Source organism: Lagenorhynchus albirostris, chromosome 16, assembly GCF_949774975.1.
Source record: "Lagenorhynchus albirostris chromosome 16, mLagAlb1.1, whole genome shotgun sequence".
NCBI lineage: Eukaryota > Metazoa > Chordata > Mammalia > Artiodactyla > Delphinidae > Lagenorhynchus > Lagenorhynchus albirostris.
The window spans coordinates 64446154-64468462 of record NC_083110.1 but is presented as its reverse complement, the minus strand read 5'-3'; the positions used below and the strand labels follow the sequence as shown (position 1 = coordinate 64468462).

The 22309-nt window shown below is 36.6% G+C and overlaps 2 protein-coding genes across 8 annotated transcripts in view; one reads left to right on the top strand and one right to left on the bottom strand.

The window, feature by feature from the left end:
- ADD3 (adducin 3) overlaps nucleotides 1-22309 on the bottom strand; it is a 124752-nt gene that overhangs the window by 90238 nt on the left and 12205 nt on the right. The window lies entirely within an intron of this gene.
- On the top strand, nucleotides 15593-15856 carry LOC132507328 (ATP synthase subunit f, mitochondrial-like). Its single transcript, XM_060126574.1, is given in 1 exon segment — nucleotides 15593-15856. A coding segment is annotated over 1 exon segment (264 nt).

The window sequence follows — 22309 nt, the reverse complement described above, 5'->3', positions numbered from 1 at the left end:
TTCCATGCAAATGGAAGTCAAAAGAAAGCTGGAGTAGCAATACTCATATCAGATAAAATAGACTTTAAAATAAAGACAGTTACAAGAGATAAGGAAGGACACTACATAATGATCAAGGGATCAATCAATCCAAGGAGAAAACATAACAATTATAAATATTTATGCCCCGAAAATAGGAGCACCTCAATACATAAGGCAAATGCTAACAGCCAAAAAAGGAGAAATCGACAGTAAGACAATAATAGTGGGAGACTTTAACACCCCACTGACACCAACAGACAGATCAACCAGACAGAAAAGGAATAAGGAAACACAAGATTTAAATGGCACAACAGACCAGATAGACTTAATTGATATTTTTAGGACATTCCACCTGAAAGTGGAAGAATACACTTTCTTTCATGAAACGTTCTCCAGAATAGATCACATCTTGGGTCACAAATCAAGGCTTGGAAAATTTAAGAAAACTTAAATCATATCAAGCATCTTTTCTGACCACAACACTATGAGATTAGAAATAAATTACAGGAAAAAAAAACAGTAAAAAACACAAATACATGGAGGCTAAACAGTGCGCTGCTAAATAACTAAGTGATCACTGAAGAAATCAAAGAAGAAATCAAAAAATACTTAGAAACAAATGACAACAAAAATATGATGATACAAAATCTATGAGACGCAGCAAAAGCAGTTCTAAGAGGGAAGTTCATAGCAATTCAAGCTCACCTCAAGAAACAAGAAAAATCTCAAATAAACAATCTAACCTTACACCTAAAGCAACTATAAAAAGAAGAACAAAGAAACCCCAAAGTTAGTAGAAGGAAAGAAATCATAAAGATCAGAGCAGAGATAAATGAAATAGAAATGAACAAAACAATAGCAAAGATCAATAAAACGGAAAGTTGGTTCTTTGAGAAGATAAACAAAACTGATAAACCTTTAGCCAGATTCATCAAGAAAAAAAGGGAGAGGACTCAAATCAATAAAATTAGAAGCAAAAAAGGAGAGATTACAACTGACACTGCAGAAATACAAAAGATCCTAAGAGACTACTATAAGCAACTAGACACCAATAAAATGGACAACCTGGAAGAAATGGGCAAATTCTTGGAAAAGTACAACTTTGCAAGACTGAACCAGGAAGAATTAGAAAATATAAACAGATCACTCACAGGTAATGAAATTGAAACTGTAATCAAAAATCTTCCAACAAACAGAAGTCCAGGACCAGATGGCTTCACAGGTGAATTCTATCAAACATTTACAGAAGAGTTAACACTTATCCTTCTCAAACTCTTCCAAAAAATTGCGGAGGGAGGAACACTCCCAAACTCGTTCTACGAGGCCACCATCACCCTGATACCAAAACCAGACAAAGATATCACAAAAAAAGAAAATCATAGACCAATATCACTGATGAACATAGATGCAAAAATCCTCAACAAAATACTAGCAACCAGAATCCAACAACACATTAAAAGGATCATACACCATGATCAAGTGGGATTTATCCCAGGGATACAAGGATTCTTCAATATTCGCAAATCAATCAATGTGATACACCATATTAACCAACTGAAGAATAAAAACCACATGATCATCTCAATAGATGCAGAAAAAGCTTTTGACAAAATTCAACACCCATTTATGATAAAAATTCTCCAGAAAGTAGGCATAGAGGGAACCTACCTCAACATAATAAAAGCCATATATGACAAACCCACAGCAAACATCATTCTCAATAGTGAAAAACTGAAAGCATTTCCTCTAAGATCAGGAACAAAACAAGGATGTCCACTCTCACCACTATTATTCAACACAGTACTGCAAGTCCTAGCCACGGCCATCAGCGAAGAAAAAGAAATAAAAAGAATACAAATTGGAAAAGAAGAAGTAGAACTGTCACTGTTTGCCAATAACATGATACTATACATAGAAAATCCTAAAGATGCCACCAGAAAACTACTAGAACTAATCAATGAATTTGATAAGGTTGCAGGATACAAAATTAATACACAGAAATCTCTTGCATTCCTATACACTAACAACGAGAGATCAGAAAGAGAAATTAAGAAAACAATACCATTTACCATCGCAACAAAAAGAATAAAATACCTAGGAACAAACCTACCTAAGGAGGCAAAAGACCTGTACTCTGAAAACTATAAAACACTGATGAAAGAAATCAAACATAACATAAACAGATGAAGAGATATACCATGCTCCTGGATTGGAAGAATCAATATTGTGAAAATGACTATACTACCCAAAGCAATCTACAGGTTCAATGCAATCCCTATCAAATTACCAATGGCATTTTTCACAGAACTAGAACAAGAAATTTTACAATTTGTATGTTAACACAAAAGACCCCGAATAGCCAAAGCAATCTTAAGAAAGAAAACTGGAGCTGGAGGAATCAGGCTCCCTGACTTCATACTATACTACAAAGCTACAGTAATCAAGACAATATGTTACCGGCACAAAAACAGAAATATAGATCAATGGAGCAGGATAGAAAGCCCAGAGATAAACCCACACACATATGGTCACTTCATCTGTGACAAAGGAGGCAGGAATATAAAATGGAGAAAAGGCAGCCTCTTCTATAAGTGGTGCTGGGAAAAATGGATAGATACATCAAAAGAATGAAATTAGAACACTTCCTAACACAATACACAAAAATAAACTCAAAATGGATTAAGACCTAAATGTAAGGTCAGATACTATAAAACTCTTGGAGGAAAACCTAGGCAGAACACTCTATGACATAAATCACAGCAAGATCTTTTTTGACCCACCTCCTAGAGTAAGGGAAATAAAAACAAAAATAAACAAATGGGACCTAATGAAACTTAAAAGCTTTTGCACAGCAAAGGAAACCATAAACAAGACGAAAAGACAAACCTCAGAATGGGAGAAAATATTTGCAAACGAAGCAACTGACAAAGGATCAATCTCCAAAATATAAAAGCAGCTCATGCAGTGCAACATCACAAAAACAAACAACCCAATCAAAAAATGGGGAGAAGACCTAAATAGACATTTCTCTAAAGAAGACACAGAGATGGCCAACAAATACATGAAAAGATGCTCAACATCACTAATCGTTAGAGAAATGCTAATCAAAACCACAATGAGGTAATACCTCACACCAGTCAGAATGGTCATCATCAAAAAACCTAGAAACAATAAATGCTGGAGAGGGTGTGGAGAAAAGGGAATCCTCCTGCACTGTTGGTGGGAATGTAAACTGATACAGCCACTAGGGAGAAGAGTATGGAGGTTCCTTAAAAAACTAAAAATAGAACTACCATATGACCCAACAATCCTACTACTGGGCATATATCCTGAGAAAACCATAATTCAGAAAGAGACATGTACTACAATATTCACTGCAGCACTATTTACAATTACCAGGACATGGAAGCAACCTAACTGTCCATCATCGGATGAATGGTTAAAGAAGATGTGGCACATATATACAATGGAATATTACTCAGCCACAAAAAGGAACGAAACTGAATTATTTGTAGTGAGGTGGATGGACCTAGAGTCTGTCATACAGAGTGAAGTAAGTCAGAAAGAGAAAAACAAATACCGTATGCTAACACATATATATGGAATCTAAAAAAAACAACAAAAAACAAATTGGTTGTGAAGAACCTAGGGGCAGGACAGGAATAAAGATGCAGACGTAGAGAATGGACTTGAGGACACAGGGAGGGGGAAGGGTAAGCTGGGACGAAGTGAGAGTGGCATGGACATAAATACACTGCCAAATGTAAAATAGATAGCTAGTGGGAAGCAGCCGCATAGCTCAGGGAGATCAGCTTGGTGCTTTGTGACCACCTAGAGGGGAGGGTGGGAGGGAGATGCAAAAGGGAGGAGATATGGGGATATATGTATATGTATAGCTGACTCACTCTGTTGTAAAGCAGAAACTAACACAGCATTGTAAAGCAATTATATTCCAATAAAGATGTGAAAAAAAATGTGGCTTCCAATGGTGATATTTTTTCCCCCTCAAAGAATGATAGGTACTCCAATAAAGATGTGAAAAAAAAATTGAACATAATTAATGAGTACAATTAGATGAATTTGGATGTATGTATATACTCATTTTACCAACACCACTGTCCAGGTAATAAACACATCCACCACCTCCCCCCAAAAATGCAACAAGACTTTAAACTTTAAAAGGAAGATATATTTTCTAAACTATGAAAGAGGATGTTTACATGAGAAATATCAAGGCTTGGAGAAAGTATAAAGAATTCCAAGACTGGTAAAAATATTGTACAGTTATAAATTGACTCCACTGTACAATGCTGTCTCACTGTAGATGGTTAAAAAACATAAAGGAAACCAATGTAAAAAAAGCTAATAAGAAAAGAGGGCTTCTGGAACAGTTCCATAACAGAAGACAGCTGGCTTTGTTGGGGACAGCGGGTGGCATGAGGGAGGAAAAGGAACGAAAGGAAAAGAGAAGATTCAGAAAGATATCCTAGTCTAGGAAAAAAACAGTGGTTCTCAAATTTGGTCTCCGAACAGCAACATTACCTGAAAATTTATTAGAAATTCAAATTATTGGGCCTTACTCCAAACTGCTGAACCAGGAAGTGTGGGGTGCAGCCCAGCAATCTATGGCTTAACAAGCCCACCGGCTGCTTCTGATGCAGGCTGATGTCTGAGAACCACCAGTCTAAAAGGCTTCACACTATCACTGGCAGTAAGAGAGCCGGTCCCTCTACAGGTAACTGGGAAAGTTAGTTCCACATGTGCAGTTTCTCTTTCGTCAGCTCATCTAACTCGGCTGTAAAATTTTTGATCCTGTTTCTGTTGCTGAGCAGCTCCTTTCTGGTGGAGTTAGTTATCACTATAATCTTTAGGCTTCCTCACTAACCAATCCTATGGATGAAAGGAAACTGTGTGGATAAGATGTTTACTTTATGTTCCATAAGAGAGCAAGTTTAAGGATCTTGTACTGTCTAACATAATACTAAAGGGAAAAAAATTTTTATATTTCAGTAAAAGAATCTCTCCCTCAATTCCATTTGGGGTTTGATGGTCTAGTCATTAAATACTACTTAGTTTTAAACATGCCATTTTTAGTTATTCAGCAAATGGCAAGCCAAAGCTAACAGAAACATGGTCTTCCAAATACAACTGAAAATAAAATATGGTTTAGTTTGGTGGTTAATGGGTAAGACAGCTATTTCATTTTTTTTTTTTTGTGGTACGCGGGCCTCTCACTGTTGTGGCCTCTCCCTTTGCGGAACACAGGCTCCGGAAGCGCAGGCTCAGCGGCCATGGCTCACGGGCCCAGCCACTCCGCGGCATGCGGGATCTTCCCGGACCGGGGCACGAACCTGTGTCCCCTGCATCGGCAGGGGGACTCTCAACCACTGCGCCACCAGGGAAGCCCAGCTGTTTCTTTTCTTGTAGGAGGTTATATTTATACATTACATATCCCAAAACCTGAAACGTGGCTGGTTAAGCTTTTTTGGTTTAACTTAATGTATGCGCTGGCTCACACTAAGCTTGAATATATTTAGTATTTTTTATTACTCACAATACGACACAACTTTCCAGTTTTCCAACCTGGGGATGATTCAAGATCCACATTTAGCTGTAACATTTTTTAAAATTCTCAGATGTCATTTTTAAGGAATTCATGAAAAGCAAGAAATGCTTAAAATCCATGATGTATATTCAGGTTAGAGAATATAAATAGTAGGCTTTGATATAGAGAAGTAATTTGTTCATCTGTAGAGTGTCATTGTCTAAGTTGACAGTCTCAAAACCTCATTTCATAGAACAAATTTCATAGCAGTATCTTGGGTTACTGAAATCTTTGATTTTCCTTCCAGTTCAGGTAAAAACAATTACAGACTAGTTTAATTGCTACTAAAATGTCTCTTTACCTGAGAGTTGAATTTAAAACAATTACATTTTATTTTATTCGTGAAACAATATATAATTAGAAAATAGCTTGCTAAAGAAATTATCTGGTCTATCAAAAGTAAATGTAAATTTTAAGGTATAAGAAAAATTACATTTACAAAAAACATCAAAATGCCCCCAAAAGATATGAATATCAATGTAAAGACATACCTCATAGAAATGAACATTTTTATGTAAAATTATAAAATTTCTATGTAAAGTTGTCTTATAATTTTAAAACAAAAGTTTAAACACAAGCATTCTATCCCCCAGGCTAAGATATCTATAACTGCCAAATATAATTTTAATTGTGATTTTTTTAAAAAAAGAGTAATCACAAAAATAAGCTCTGAGATCTGCTAACACATTACTTAAGGGCATTATTTCCCCCAGTATATTCTAAGAAACAAGAGTTCCATGGGATATTAATACATTTTATTAGAGAGACTGATTGATTTACCTGGTCTATGTGACATATTTAATTTGCGATACACTGAGGTTTTGTTTTTTTTTTTTAAGGTCAACCCAGTACTTAGCAATACTTCTCAGTCTTTGCTATGCTAATATTCATTATGAGCCTTTAAGAGAAAGAGTGCAGAAAATAGTTTCCCAAACATATTTGGAACTATTTTTCATGGGAAATCTTTTAGAACTAATGATCTACAGAACATACTGTGGGAAATGCTACGCTGGGGCATGAGGTTTCTAATGTGAACATGAAAGTGTATATTAACACTTATACAGGTTAACTTTGAGGATAAAAAGGAGTCATATTAGTTCTTCAGGTCTAATCCCCAGTATGTTGTTTGAATTCTTTTTCATTTGTGCCAAGTTGTCTTTCACTAAGCCTATCTACCACCTCACCTTAAACAGAGTATTAGTTTAAAGCTAATTCTACACAGAAAGTGAGTTGCCTACCTTTACTAGGTTTAACCCATCTGCACTTCAGTATCTTTCTTGTTCATAGAGATTAAGGGGAAGCAAGTTATGATCCCAGGAACTCAAAATAGAAATGAAAAACAAATGAATACAATACAATGAACCTACTGTTCCTGCTGTTTATTACTTATAAAAATGCATGAAGTATCTGCACTACATATATTACAATGTTTATACTACATACATTTCAATATAGCACATGAGAATTTTAAAATTAAAATTTAATTTATTTTAAAAATAACTATACTTCAAGAATACTGCTCCTGCTATGAAATTCCATTCCCCAGAAATGGGCTCAGTTGATTAGCACAACTGATCTGCCATCTGGATGGATCCCAAGTAAATTTCAAACTGGCATTTGGCAAAATATCCCTGTAGCCAGCATTTTACATAGAATACAAACTAAAGATGCATTCCGGGATTGCCCTGAGAACCAAAAAATTGCATGGTAAGATGAATATATACAACTTATCCTCTTTATGCTAAATTTACAAGATAAGCAGTTTAAATAATACTTCAAATTCTGTGCTTCAATTCTGCTTACATTCATTCTGTGTAAGTCTGTTGGTGTCTAACACTGGATTAAGAAAGACTGCCATCTGGTAGTTATAGCAACCCTTTACTAACTTGGTCGGAAGTTGAAGACCATGAGCCTCAAAGAAATGCAAACCAGGTTTATTACTATGAATATATCAAAATCTTTTTAAAAATAGTCACGGAATAGCGCTTTTCACTTAAAGAGAAACATCATGTGTGCTTTCACACTCGTGCATTATATAATCGACCTACAAAAGTCAAGTTTTAAAAGGGGTTAAAAGGATGAATGAATTAAATAAGCAATTAGGTCCACATTCCCTTCACCCACAAGGCTGCCACTGTCCCTTTTATAAAGCCTAGGGATGTGAGCCAAATTAGTCCTACTTGTTGGCCATTTAACTCTAACTTCCTTTAATCATGTGTGTTCTTGGGTACCCATTTTTTCCTCTCAGTGAAGTTTCACAGGTAAGCAACACTTCAGATGAAGAGTAAATAACAGTATAAAAACACTAAAAACATGCATACAGCACATGAGCATACCCAAAGCGTTTTCAAACTCATCACAATCTTATTAAACCATGAAGGAAAGTCAGAGAGGTAGAAAGACAATGAGTATCTCAGATTCTATAATTTCCTAGGGTTACACAGTTAGGGGTGGTAGAGCTGGGAAAATTGAATCTACACCACCTAGTTAGAAATTTTATTTTCTTTCTAGTATATCACAGTTCCTTTCCTGAAATAACAGTATTTTACAGTTTACACAGCTTTTAGTATTATCAATACAATGTGTGTACATGTATAAAAGGGCTTTGCATTTTTGAATTTGCCCAAACCTCCCTGTGGCCCACGTCCAGGCTAGTTTCACTTCTTGAACCTCTTTGATCTTCCTTTTCTCCCCTTATTTTTATTTTCAAAGTCAATACCACTTGCTTGAGCCTAAGTGAAGGCAGCAGAGTAAATGCAGCATCCAGCCTTCCAGAGCACTCATGAGTTATGACTATATCTACTCTAATTTATAGACAAGCATGCCAACACATGGACTATTTCCCTTGCTCTCATTCTTAATGCAACAATGTCAAGGACACAGCCATTAAACGATGGCCTAGGATTATACAAGACTTATCCAGCTCAATACGCTTATTCTATCCCATTATTTTACTTCACCCCCTTTGTCTATAAAAAGCCCCTTCCTTATATGGCCAGTCTCTGAAGTCTAAGATTTGATATTCCTGGCATTCAGAGTTCTCTTCTTGTATCTCTTCCTGAAGACATCTGAAACATTCTTTGTTGATTGATTTTAGAAGGGATGCTCTTTCACAGGAGGCTTTTAGATTATCTGTCCTGCTCAACAGGCTGTCAATAAGCTTAAGTCTCTCCATTAATGTCTGGGCCACTCACTAGGTACTAGACAGGGGAGGAAAGTGACCTGGAGTGAGGAGCACTGAAGTCATTCACCAAGACAAAGGAAATCAACTTAAAGATCAGTCAACACCATTTGGCAAGAGAGTCCTTTATAGAGAGCACTCTGTTTCAGACTAAAGTACACACATAGTTAATGGAAAACATGAGTAGAGCATAATAAAGCAGAAAGAACAATGGCTCTGGAATCAGAGAGATTTGGGATGGGATCCTGATTTTGCCACATAGCTGCCACTAGCTGACCCAGGGCAAAGTCACAATGTATCTGAATCTCTTTTGTCATTTATAATTATCAGCCTTGAAGAAGTGATGTTAGGATTCAAGATTTTATGTAAAGTATCTAGCACAGTATCTGGTACATGGACAGTGCCCAATAAATAGTAGCTATAAATTAATCTTTTTAATCACCTACCTTCAAGAAGAAGCTAGTCAGGAGATAACAACCATTAGAGGTTGTGGGCAGAGTAATTTTTTTTTAAATTCCTCATGAAAATAAATAAATACATACATACATACTTCATGAATTGGGAGAGTTAGAGAACAAGGAGAGACAGTGGCTGCTTGTAGGCAACAGCTCTCAAAACAGCACTGTAATACAAAGTGGCCCAGCCAAGTCAGCTGGAATAGCTGTAGCTAAGGCATCCTGAGGGAGCATTTCCCTGAACCTCTGCAAGCTCCCAACAGTAAGAACACAACATAAACTCTCTTGTCCTTATAATAGCATTGTCCAATAGAAATAAAATGTGAGCCATAACTGCTTTTATTTTATTTATTTATTTTTAAAAATAAATTTATATACTTATTTATTTTGGCTGTGTTGGGTCTTTGTTGCTGCACGTGGGCTTTCTCTAGTTGCAGCGAGTGGGGGCTACTCTTCGTTGCAGTGTGCAGGCTTCTCACTGCGGTGGCTTCTCTTGTTGTGGAGCATGGGCTCTAGGTGTGCGGGCTTCAGTAGTTGTGGCACGTGGGTTCAGTAGTTGTGGCATGCGGGCTCAGTAGTTGTGGCACACGGGCTTAGTTGCTCCGTGGCATGTGGGATCTTCCCGGACCGGGGTTCAAACCCTTGTCCCCTGCATGGGCAGGCAGATTCTTAACCACTGCACCACCAGGGAAGTCCCCATAACTGCTTTTAAATTTTCTAGTAGTCACATTAAAAACGTAAAAAGAAACAGGGTAAATTAATTTTAGTAATATATTTTATGTAACCCAATATATCAAAATATCATTTCAACATGTAATAAATATTAAAAATTGAGTTATTTTACAGTCTTTTTCTTGTACTAAGTCTTAGAAATCTAGTGTGTATTTTACACTTAACAGTACATCTCAATTAATTCTAGCTACATTTCAGGTGGTCAGTAGCTACATGCAGCTAGTGCTTGCTGTATTGGACAGTGGGGCCCTACAATCCTGACACCAAGCCTGGGCCCAGTCCACAGAATCTACCCCAATACTTGTTACTCACTATCCCACTAGGGACCTTGAAAGCCTTGTTATTAAAAGATCTCACTTTTAAAATGTAAACATCTCTGGAAAAGCAGTGAACTAATTAACTAACATTTCAACAGAGATTATCTGATACAGGTTAGCCACCTGGAAAGTCAAGAGGAAGAAAGCAAAAGAAAGCAAAAACAGGGGGTGCTGAGAAGGGAATCTTAAGGAAACCAAGGACATATTTTGCCTAGTTCACAGGTTAGCCTAGATTCATGCCACTTAATACATGGCACAAATCTTCTCTAGGTTGCCTAGCCCTATATTTCTATTATTATATCAAAAGCTCACACAATCAGTTATGACAAAAATCTACACAAGAATGTAACTACTAACACCTGTAGGGAGCTGTAAGAAATTGGTAAAGGAATGCCAATCACGTCAATTAACACCATTTCATGATTGCCAATGAGCACAGTGTATTCCAACCAGGTCAGTGCCTTCAAAATTCCACAAACCTTAAAGAACTTTCAGTAAATAAGACCTCTGTCAGGGGTCATTAGAATAATGAAAAAGTCTGGACAACTTGAAAAGCTGGTAACTATAAGAATCCTCTATCTCAGGTGTCAGTGATAACAATCCATGCATTTGGACAATTATGGCTTTAGTTACCTTGTTTGGTAAAGTTCACCTATAACTGTAAACAACTTTCAGTCAGGTAAGAAAATGTGTCATGTGGTTTGCTCTTTTGCAATTCAAAAACTACTTTCAAAGTCTGTAATGCAAAGTGCAACCAGATGCTATTGGCAAAGAACTGAATCTTCAAATGTGACCGATTTCCAAGAACATTACCACAGATGTGGGCTACACGTTGGGTGCACACAAAGCTTTGAAAAGTTCATATCTAATCTAATCATCTGTTCAGAACACTCCACGCTTTCCCACATTTCAGTGAATTATAAATTTCTCAAAATGCATAGCAAATCAGAAATATATGTATGATTGAAAACTCCCTCCTAAATAGATTCAGAATATGCTATACAGCTAATGACACAGAAAGTCCCCGTTCTATCTAAAAATACAAATTGATGTTAATGCCTGAGCAAGAAGAAAAGGTCACTTGCATTGTAACATAAAGCTCAGTCACCAAGTGGCAGCTTTCCTTCCATTTAGAAAAGTTTTCCTCAGTTCCAATTACTACACAAGTTTACAATCATCAGTATACTATCACTCTGAAGACAAGCCTTCTGAAGTAGATACAAAACATAAATTCCAAATTGCAAAATCCCTTGTGGTAAAAAGATAAAGAGGTATCTTTAATAATTGAGATTTTTCTCTTAAATAATTGAAACAAATTTTAGAAACATTTGCAGGTTCTATTTTTACTGATTATTGAAGTAAGTATACTGAAATAAAATTGACAAAATTCATTTCTATTTCAGCAATGTAGAGTACGAACTATTTCACATCATTCCTTTGTGAACCTTTCAGATAATGGTCCTGAATTAAAATCTCAATTAAACACAATGCTTAGGGACTAGTTTGTTCTGGACAAACATTGAATCCCAATCAGTTTAGAAAACAGGATAGGCTTCTTTACTCTATTTTGACATTTATTTTAGGCATACCTACCTCCTTCCTTATTCCTCTCACAAGCAGGGATTTGGGAGTGGGGGACATAAGCAAGCAACAATCATTTACTCAACACAAACTTATTGAGCACCTCATAGGTACCAGATACATAGGACATACTTCACATACATCATCTTATTTAATCTTCATAGCAACTCAAGAGATAGGTAATTTTATCCCAATTTTACACATGAATAAAGTAAAAAGGCTCAGAGAAGTGAAGTAACTTGCTCAAGGCCAGCAGGATTCAAAGTGAGATCTGTCCTATTTCCACAACCCAGTGCTGACTCTTCCTTTTCTACCCCAGCTCTCTTCACCTACGCACACCAACTGCAGCTGCCCTCTAAAGTTCCCATTCAGTAACACTGGCATTTCTTCAGCAGTACTAGTTTCTGTAAAGGCGAAAAATTGTTAAAACAAATATGATTGAGAATTGTTTTTTTCTCTATGGAGTTTTTCATTTTCCACTCAATTATAGAAGAGCATAGATAGAGATAGATGGCAAGACTGTAGTCCCCCCAAAATAAATTTCTAGTGGAAGAATCCTCAACACTGATGTGGGACAAAAGAGAAAGATGTTCTAGAGCTGTGCTGTCCAATTTGGTAGCCACCAGCCACATGTGACCACTGAGTACTTGAAATGCAGCCAGTATGAACTGAGATGTACTAAAATGTAAAATATATACAGGATTTCAAAGACTTGGTATATTAAAAAAAGAGCAAAATATTTCATTAATCTTTCACTGAATCAATATTTCAATGAATCAACACTTCATTAATATTGATTACATGTTGGATATTTTTAAATTGTGTTCAATAAAATTCACGTTTCTTTTTTTTTCAACATGGCTACTAGAAAATTTTAAATTACACTTGTATTTTGGGGAAGGGGACAGCAGTAGTCTAGGGCCTTCATATGAGACTTCAAATAAAACTGTGTACAAAAGCCATCCCTGAACAGAAGGCCCAAACCCTTATGACTAAACCTCTTAAAAGAAAATGTAGTGGGTTATCAAAACACTTTGGAGAAACCCATAATTAATTACTCTGATCATAAATGGTAAATAAATGTCAATTCTTATAGTAACCAGCCAAACATGTGGCCTTCTCACTTATGTTCCTCCAATATCTAAAAGCCATCATTCCAACTTCTGGTTTCATATACATTCGTGAATACATTTATCTTTATTGCTTAAGACTTGTGCAAAATATTACAGTTTTCCCTCTGAATGTTGATTGTAAGTACACTAGACAAAAGAAGATACTGGAGTCAAAGTGCGCTGACTTTAGCACCCACGGAGAAGTCATTGCTTCCAATACATCCCTGAAACTCCCTTGTGTGCTTAATCATTTGGTTCTCTTCCATTAAAGGACCCAAGGAATTTCAGGTAATTGAAGCATCTATTTAAAAGACATTTTATTCTCTATAGACCAAAATCTCAGGGAGAAACACCAATAGAAGCTTTTAAAAAATCAATAATTAAAAGAAATATGACATGGTTTTCATAAAACTGACCTATAAGGTTTTAAATACAAATACTGTCATCATGAAACACAGCTAGCCTCCAAGTAGTTTAAATCAACTTAAACACTGAACTCAAAGTTCTCCAGTAAGTACTCTGACCTTGTACCTACTCCTATTAACATTGGTTTAAAATCAGAGCAAAACACATCTTTTATACCCATAGTAAAATCAAAAGCAATTATATTTTATTTACAGACCCACCATAATAATGAGTCTTTTCAGTTCCTGAGAAGGATGTATTACATAAGGCCATATGTAATAAATATTTTGAAAAGACCAGGTTATCTTGAACACTGCCTACTGAAACTGTTGTCATGAAACCAAATGCTATAGCAAAACACTGAAAAAAAAATCTGATTCCATTCAAAGTCCTTGGTATGATGCAACATATGATAGCTAAAAATCTTATTTGATAACTGAGTTTAATCACAAAATTATACTAAAACATTAACATTTCTATGACCAATTTCTTCCTTTGCTGTGCCTTATGTAATGGGACACTTAGTTGAAAATAATGGAAAATTGGGGCCATAAATTCTATCATCTATTTTACTGAAACAAATGACCTAAAACTTTTTCTTTTCATCAGAGGGTGGAACTGTTTCTCATTTAAATATGTTCTTTTCCAGAAAGAAAGAAAAAAAAAAATCAAGGCAGCCAAATATATCTAGTTTGAATTTTCAATATAATGTTCCTAAACATGTCAGTACCACTTACCATGTACATGACTTGCTTCAGTGGTGAGTATGCTTAAACTGGAACAATATATAGAAGATCAGCATAGCTTTTTGTCAAGATAATAAGAAAGTTCACGACATGGTCCAGATTTTTAGAAGAAAAACTTCTTTACAATACAATCCCTAATTCAATGAAAGATTAAAACAAAGAAAGGTACCAACTATTTCTTGAAAAGCAGCTTCAAATCCCTAAGAGATAAAGGTCTCCCATCCTGCCTAAACCCTGCTCTAAGGAAGGTCAAGTGGAATTCTGGTGAACTCCCTCACCCCAGAATTGCATAAATGGGTTAAGGTGGCTGGTAATGTGATAAAGTAGAAAAAGCACTAGACTGAGAGTCAGGAATCACAGTTGTGAGTCTACATCAGCCACTCTGAACATGTCATTTCACTCAATCAAACGAAGTCCTTCGCCCATAAAAATGAGGTGAGGATTTCCAAAATTCTATGAGTCTAGATTTCATCCTCCTCTTTACTCTCCCAAATTTTGCCTCTCCAAATGATAAAGTTTACAGAGAATTCCCACTTCTGCTCATAATAGAAAGTCTGAATGATTCAACAAAGGCAGAATTTTAGCATCCAATGAAACCTACAAACCTGTGGAACCCCAATTTCTATTACTGGGGAAAATTCCTTTTTATTGGGTCCTGGGGGCAGAGCTAGCAGATCAGCTAGCACCAGTTTGCTGATCCCTGCCTCTCCCATAATTATCACCCCCTCTCCCATCCACCAACATATAATTTGCACAGCTGAAGGGTGAGGTCTCTTCCAATTATAATGCAGCTAAATTCTTCACTTTGAAATATGTATCAAAGGCCATAGGTTCTGTGTCCCTTGTCTCAATTCCTGGGTCTTGAATGTCAATCATAATCTTTGTTGCATAATACAGACCTGTATAGAGGGTTTCAAATTACATCTTGATTAGGAACAGGAATAACAGATTTTGTATCACCCAAAATCTTGATCTTAATTTTTCTGATCCAGGAATACAGGAGGGGGAATGGGAAGTTATTGTTGAATGGGTATAAAATTTCAGTGTTACAAGATGAAAAGAGTTCTGGAAATTGATGTTGGTGATGTTTACCCAACATTATGAAAGTATTTAATACCACTGAACTGTACACTTAAAAATGGTTAAAATGGTAAATTTTATATTATGTGTATTTTAGCACAATAAAAAGTATTGGCACACACCCAGGATTCCAAGATGGCATCAGGGGCTTCCCTGGTGGCGCAGTGGTTGAGAGGCCACCTGCCGATGCAGGGGACACGGGTTCGTGCCCTGGTCCGGGAAGATCCCACATGCCGCAGAGCGGCTAGGCCTGTGAGCCATGGCCGCTGAGCCTGCGCGTCCAGAACCTGTGCTCCGCAACGGGAGAGGCCACAACAGTGAGAGGCCCGTGTACCGCAAAAAAAAAAAAAAAAAAAGATGGCATCAGTTGCACCAGTGAAAAAGAAACTCATCGATGTTAAAATAGGGGAGCTGCCAAGTTGGATGCTGAGGCAGGATTCTGCCCCTAAGGGCATTGCTGGAGTGTTCCAAAGAGGTTACCAGTGGTATGACAACAGGTATGTCAACGTGAAGAAAGTTAACACTGCTGGGGTTTCTACAGTACTGGCAGCTTAGGTGCTTTTCAACTACTGCCTTTCTTAGAAGGAACTCAAACATGAGCAGCTCTGCAAATACCACTGAAGAAGGCCCACTGCTGAGGACACACTGACCATGACCTTTGCCCGACACTCCTCCTTGAGGAACCTGATCACTGCTGAATCTTTTCATACCCTAATTGAGAACAATGACCAATAAAAGATAACCAGTACAAAAATTTAAAAATACATTGGAAAACTTTTTAAAAGGACCCTTCCACACACAGCACAAATATGAAACTATTATTTACAGTATCTGCATAAGAATGACATTCTATTAAATACCATCTAAAGACGAAAAGAAACCAAAGTCCAGTATCAGAAAGTTTAGAGTCAGGTAATCCCAAGGCTTGGGAGAAAATCTTATGACTTGGTGGACAGCCAAAGGCAGAGTCAACAAAATAATGCCAAGTACTAAAAAACTAAAAGTAAAGTTTTAGAAGCAGTCCAGTCCAGCTGGCATAACAGGGTAGATGCACAAAGATGGGAAAGGCTGACCATTCTTTTCCTTAGGTACTAGAGAATGTCTTTGCATGGGAGCACTTCTCAGCTGGAATTTGCTTTGTTAGCACATATCATTTCATAAAAGTTACTTGTCATTGCCTAGGGTAAAATATGAGTGAAAGATGATTACAATTAACCACCTCCCACTTTCCATACCTTTGCCTTAAGTGGAGGGGAAGCTAGGAAAGCACACTCTTTAATAAAAAGAGACAATGAATCTAGAAACCACACTTATGAGAAGAACAGGGCTGCCTATTTCGTCAGGTTGTTTTGAGCCTACAGCTATTATTTATTTCTTTTGCAGCAATTCATCCACCAGGTGTAGGCAGGCAAAGCCTTGATTCAGGATTTTAAAAATAAAGAATGAAAAATATCTCTAGAATAATATACAAGGAAGAAAGAAAGTGTAGTAGTTCAGGGATGGAGTGACAACTTTCACTTTATACTCTTTTGTGCCTTTTGGATTTTGTTTCATGTCCTCATATTTCATACTCAAAAGTTAATTTCAGATATTTTAAAATGAAATTGATTTTGTAAAAATGTGACTCAAATAGTAAGTTTACCTTAGAAATCAAGTTAATAAAATCATTCTTGCTTTAAAAAAAAATCAGCGAGTGCTCTTGTTTCTGATTTTTAAACTTTCATTATATTGTAATGTCTATAAAATATTTTTTAATTTTATTGAGTTGCTTTTGAATAGGTTATTTTAAACATTACTTAATACTTAGGATTTTTAAGCATGAAAGCAAGTTTTATACTGCGATATTTTAGAAGTCAGTTCTGTCAAATCTGGTATTTTCTTTCAGCCATTTATAAAATCACTGTGTCCTAATATGACACCCTCTTTGTACATGTTTTATTAAAGGGAATTACAAACAAAAATGGCCAATCATGCCTGTAAATAAGCGATGAGAAACATCAGAGGAGCCAAATCTTATATTAGTTGTTTCATTAAACAAATGTGCAAAAAAGTCTTATTGGATTGGATTCTCCACTAAATTTACACAGAAAAAAACAAATGACTTTGCACATACTTCTTTTGACATTTCTAATTGTTTCTTACAGGTGCTTACCATGTGTTACTTTAGAATTTACAAGATAAACCACTAAATGTAATAAAGGGGAAATTTCAAGATGGCCCAATGACTTCCTGTAATGACAGCGTACAATACTTAATATTGCAATGCCCAATACTACCTTCAGCTCTTTTTTATTATTCCACTACACAAAAGTTTAAAATGAAACACAAAAGCGCACAGCATAGGGAGACAGTTTCATTTGGAAACAAAAATACTATTCTTTTGCCAAAATGATGACTATTCAACCATTTCCAAATGCACAAATGAAAACATATCCAAAGATTGGAAAATTGAGTAATAGCTGACAAGCAGTAAAAATTAAAGAAGATTACGAAATAGTCACATTTCTAAAGTCTTTTATGTATAGTAAGGAAAAGATACATTCAAGACTTGCTGAATCTACCTAATTTCTAGTTTTACAGGTGTATCTTGCCTCTGTCATAAATCAGAGTATTCGAAATGGAGTAAAACACAATATTTAAATTTCTATCCCTGGTGATCAAATGTTCTCTCAACATCTGAACTGTTCAGCAAGTTGTATGGATTTCTGTCTCCAAAACGTCCCATTCCTCCCTTTCTAACCTCAAAGCCATTGCCTCAGTTCATTTGCTTATCTCTAAATGCTTCCTAACTTGCCTCTCTGCCAACACTCTCTATCACCACATTCTTCACAACAACAAATCTCAGACACATCTGATTATGCCTCTCTTTAGCTAAAATAAGTGCCACAGAATAAAACCTAAATTTCTTAAAATAGCACCCAAGGCCTTCATGATCTGGCGCTCTCAACCTTACCTTCCTGTTTTCTCTCCCACCACATCCATCCACAGATCCACATGCCTTTGCATAGCCTATTATTTCGGTCAGTAATTTACTCTCCTCGTCAACATTTAAGAGATCCTCTAAAGCTCAACTCAAATTCCATCCTCCTCCATGAATCATTTCTTCCCATTGGAATAAACATTTCCCTTTTCTGTGCCCACCTGCACTTCCTTTAAATTGTTGCTATAGCATTGCTCTCAGGTTGGTGCTGGAGTCAGTTACATAAGTGTCTCTTTTTCCCACTATGGTTCTGGTCTGGTCCTCATATGCTTCCCTTAAAATGCTGAAAACTTATCAAGCCACTCAAATAATATGGACCTCTGTTCTCCAGACATTTTTATTCTAATAAAGGAATATATATATATATATTCATAATAAAATTGGGGGTAAATTTTATGGTATGCAAATTATGTCTTAATAAAAAAATAACATTAGGGTAAGTGGTACATGAAAGTTAAAGACAATCCTTTCCTGTACTTCCTCAACAGGCAACTCTTTGATGGTAATAATGTTTTTAAGAAGGTAAATATCATCGTGGGTTGTCTAAAAAAATTGTTGGGAATTGAGTTCTCCATATTTTTAAATTACAGGCATGGAGAAAAATATTAAGCCATCTTTAATGACTTAAGACCTAATAAACATTTATAAACTGGTTCCTGCTCTCTGAAACCCACATAAATGATAATAATAGAGGCTTCTTTTGCTTATCTAGGTCATCTCCATAAAATTGGGTATTTAAAAACACTTAGATTCACCCATGACTTGCCACCAAATAGGATCACAAACTGCTTCCTGATTTCCACCTGAATGATCTAAGTATCTTAACGCTGCCTCCTTAAGCAAACCAAGCTAAACCAAGTTTAGTGTGGTAATTCTTGCTTCATCAACTTTCTACTGGGAAAACAGTTTGATTTTAGGAATAAGATCCATGTAAGTTGTTTCAGTTGTTCTTGTGTACATATGGGTGCGCACATACACTTTTTTTCCTGGTATCTTCCTTTAAAAATTGAGATATAATTCACACACCATAAAATTCACTCTTTTAAACTGTACAATTCAGTGGTTTTTAGTATATTCACAATGTTGTGCAACCGTCAACATTATCTAGTTCTAGAACTTTTTCATCACCCCAAAGGGAAACCCAGTACACATTAAGCAGACACTTCCTATTTCCCTTATCCCCTGCCCCTGGCAACCACTAATCAATCTGCTTTCAGTCACTATGGACATGCCTATTCTGTGCATTTCAAACAACTGGAACCATACAATATGTGGTGTTTCGTGTCTTGCTTCTTTCACTTAGCATAGTGTTTTCAAGGTTCAACCACGTAGTAAAATGTATCAGCATTTCATTCCTTTTTATGATTGAGTAATATTCCATTGCATGGATATACCACATTTATTTATCCATTAATCAGCTGATAGACATTTAGGCCGTTTCCACTTTTTGGCTATTATGAGTAATGCTGCCATGAACAGTGGTGTACAAGTTTTTGTGTGAACATGTTTTCATTTCTCTTGAGTGTATAATGTAGGAATAGAATTGCTGGGTCATAATGGAAACTATCAATATGTAACTATTTTTAACCATTAAACCATATTAACTTTTGGAGGATCAGCCAAACTGTTCCATTTTACATTCACATACACATTTTTTTTTTTTTTTTTTGCGGTACGTGGGCCTCTCACTGTTGTGGCCTCTCCCGTTGCGGAGCACAAGCTCCAGACGCGCAGGCTCAGCGGCCATGGCTCACAGGCCCAGCCGCTCCGCGGCATGTGGGATCTTCCCCGACCGGGGCACGAACCCGTGGACCCTGCATCGGCAGGCGGACTCTCAACCACTGCGCCACCAGGGAAGCCCTCACATACACATTTTTAAGGGCAGTAACAACACTTTTTATTTTCACATTTTGCTTAAAAGTAAATTGTTCTGTCCCTAGAGGAAAAGATTTCCTTTGGGACTAAGTGTCCTTAGAAGTCAAAGTAAATTCTAGATTTTACAAGACAGATTAAATCCCTCCAAAGAATAAAGATGTATACAGCAATACATCAAACCCTTACTACAGCAAAGTTTATTCTAGTCATCAAAGGCATTAAATATGCAAATATTTTTAAATGAAAGAGGAAAATAATGACAACTCCCAGTTTTATACAGTCAGCCAATAACTATGCACTGACCTTCCACTCACAGAAACATCTACTCCAACATCACTCATAGACATTTCAAACTTAATATGTCTCATGGGACTTCCCCGGTGGTCCAGTGGTTAAGAATCCGTCTTGCTATGCAGGGTATACCAGTTCGATCCCTGGTCAGTGAACTAAGATCCCACATGCCACGGGGCAACTAAGCCCACGCACCACAACTACTGAGCCTGCATGCCACAACAAAGAGCTCGTGTGCTACAACGATAGATCCTGCATGCCACAACTAAGACCCGACACAGCCAAAAGATAAATAAATAATTTTTAAAAAAAGATAACAAAAAAACTTATGTCTCAAACTGAACTTCTGTTCTCTACTACTCCCCAAAACTGTTCCCCCTGAAAACTTTTGCCTACATCCCAAACCTTGATGTCAAGTTTGACTTCTTCCACTCACCTATACCCCACATCCCAGTCAGTAAATTCTATTGATTCTATCATCCAAATACATTCAGAATCCACTCAAATCTCACCACCTCTAACAGATACACAATCTTGCACCAAGATTATTGTACCACTATGGTCTAGTGTCAAAACACAGCCAAAATAATCCTTTTAAAACATAAGTCAGATCGTGTCCCACTTCTAAGGGTCATCCAGTGGCTTCCCAACACCAAGTACCACATGCTTGGTATTCCCTCTGCCTGCCATGATAGTCCCCTTGATATTACACAGTCATCTCAGTACTCGAGGGGGATTTGTTCCAGGACCCTGGCAATACCAAAATCTGTGGCTACTCAAGTCCTTTATACAATATAAAATGGCCTAATATTTGCATATAACCTTCACACATCCTCCCATATACTTTAAATCATCTCTAGATCACTTATAATACCTAAGCCAATGTAGATGCTATGTAAATAGTTATAAATACTATGTAAGTAGGCTCTGGCACACAACAAATTCAAGTTTTGCTTTTCAGAACTTTCTGGAATTGTTTTTCCCAAGTATTTTTGATCTATGGTTGATTTAATCTGCAGATGCAGAAGCCACAGATACGGAATACAGATTGTACGCGTTCTCTTACCTTCTTCAAGTCTTTGCATACATGTCACCTTCTTAGTGAGGACTTCACTTAGCCACTCTATTTAAATTTGCCATTGCCCCCTAACACTCCCTTTATCTTCCTCCCCTGCTCTATATTTCTCCATAATATTTATATTAACAAAATATATACTTCACTTATTTCTCTTTACCTCCAAGAATATAAACTCCATTAAGGCAGCAGGGTTTGTCTGTTTTGCTTACTGCTGTATTCCCAGCACTCAGAACAGGGCCTGGCACATAGTAAGTGCTCAATAAATATTTGTTGATTGAATAAATGAACAAGTGAAAAGAAGCATAAAGCTGCTCAGAAGAGCTAAAAAGAGGCCAGAGAAATATTTATGAGGAACTAGTATACTAAACATAATAAAGTTGTGATGGGAATGGAAAGCACCATTTCTATAAAAATATGCTACAATGTTTCTATAGTTGGCTTTAAGAAAAATTGCTATCCTTGACTATTTCATTGTTTTCAAAAAGGGTCCATCCATTGTCCATTGCCAAGGGCCCTTAGCTTCTGAAGAACTGAAAAAAACTCTGGGAGGTGACAAGTTCCTAGAATGATGATGTCCTTTTCTAAACTGCCACATATACACGGAGCCAAGGACTTTCATGGTCTTGGCTTTCTATTAGATCTATTCCCAGGACCATCATATAGTACAATCATAGGTTTCTTGGCCACCTTCCAGCTAAAGCTACTAATTGGTAAACTCACCTTCCTTAGAACTACAATCACAGCATATTCAAACTAAAATGGATCTTAAAATGATCTCAACCCCTTACATATTTTATATATTTAAAAAACTACAGTGAAAAAGAAATAGTGACTTGCTCAAGATAACTTG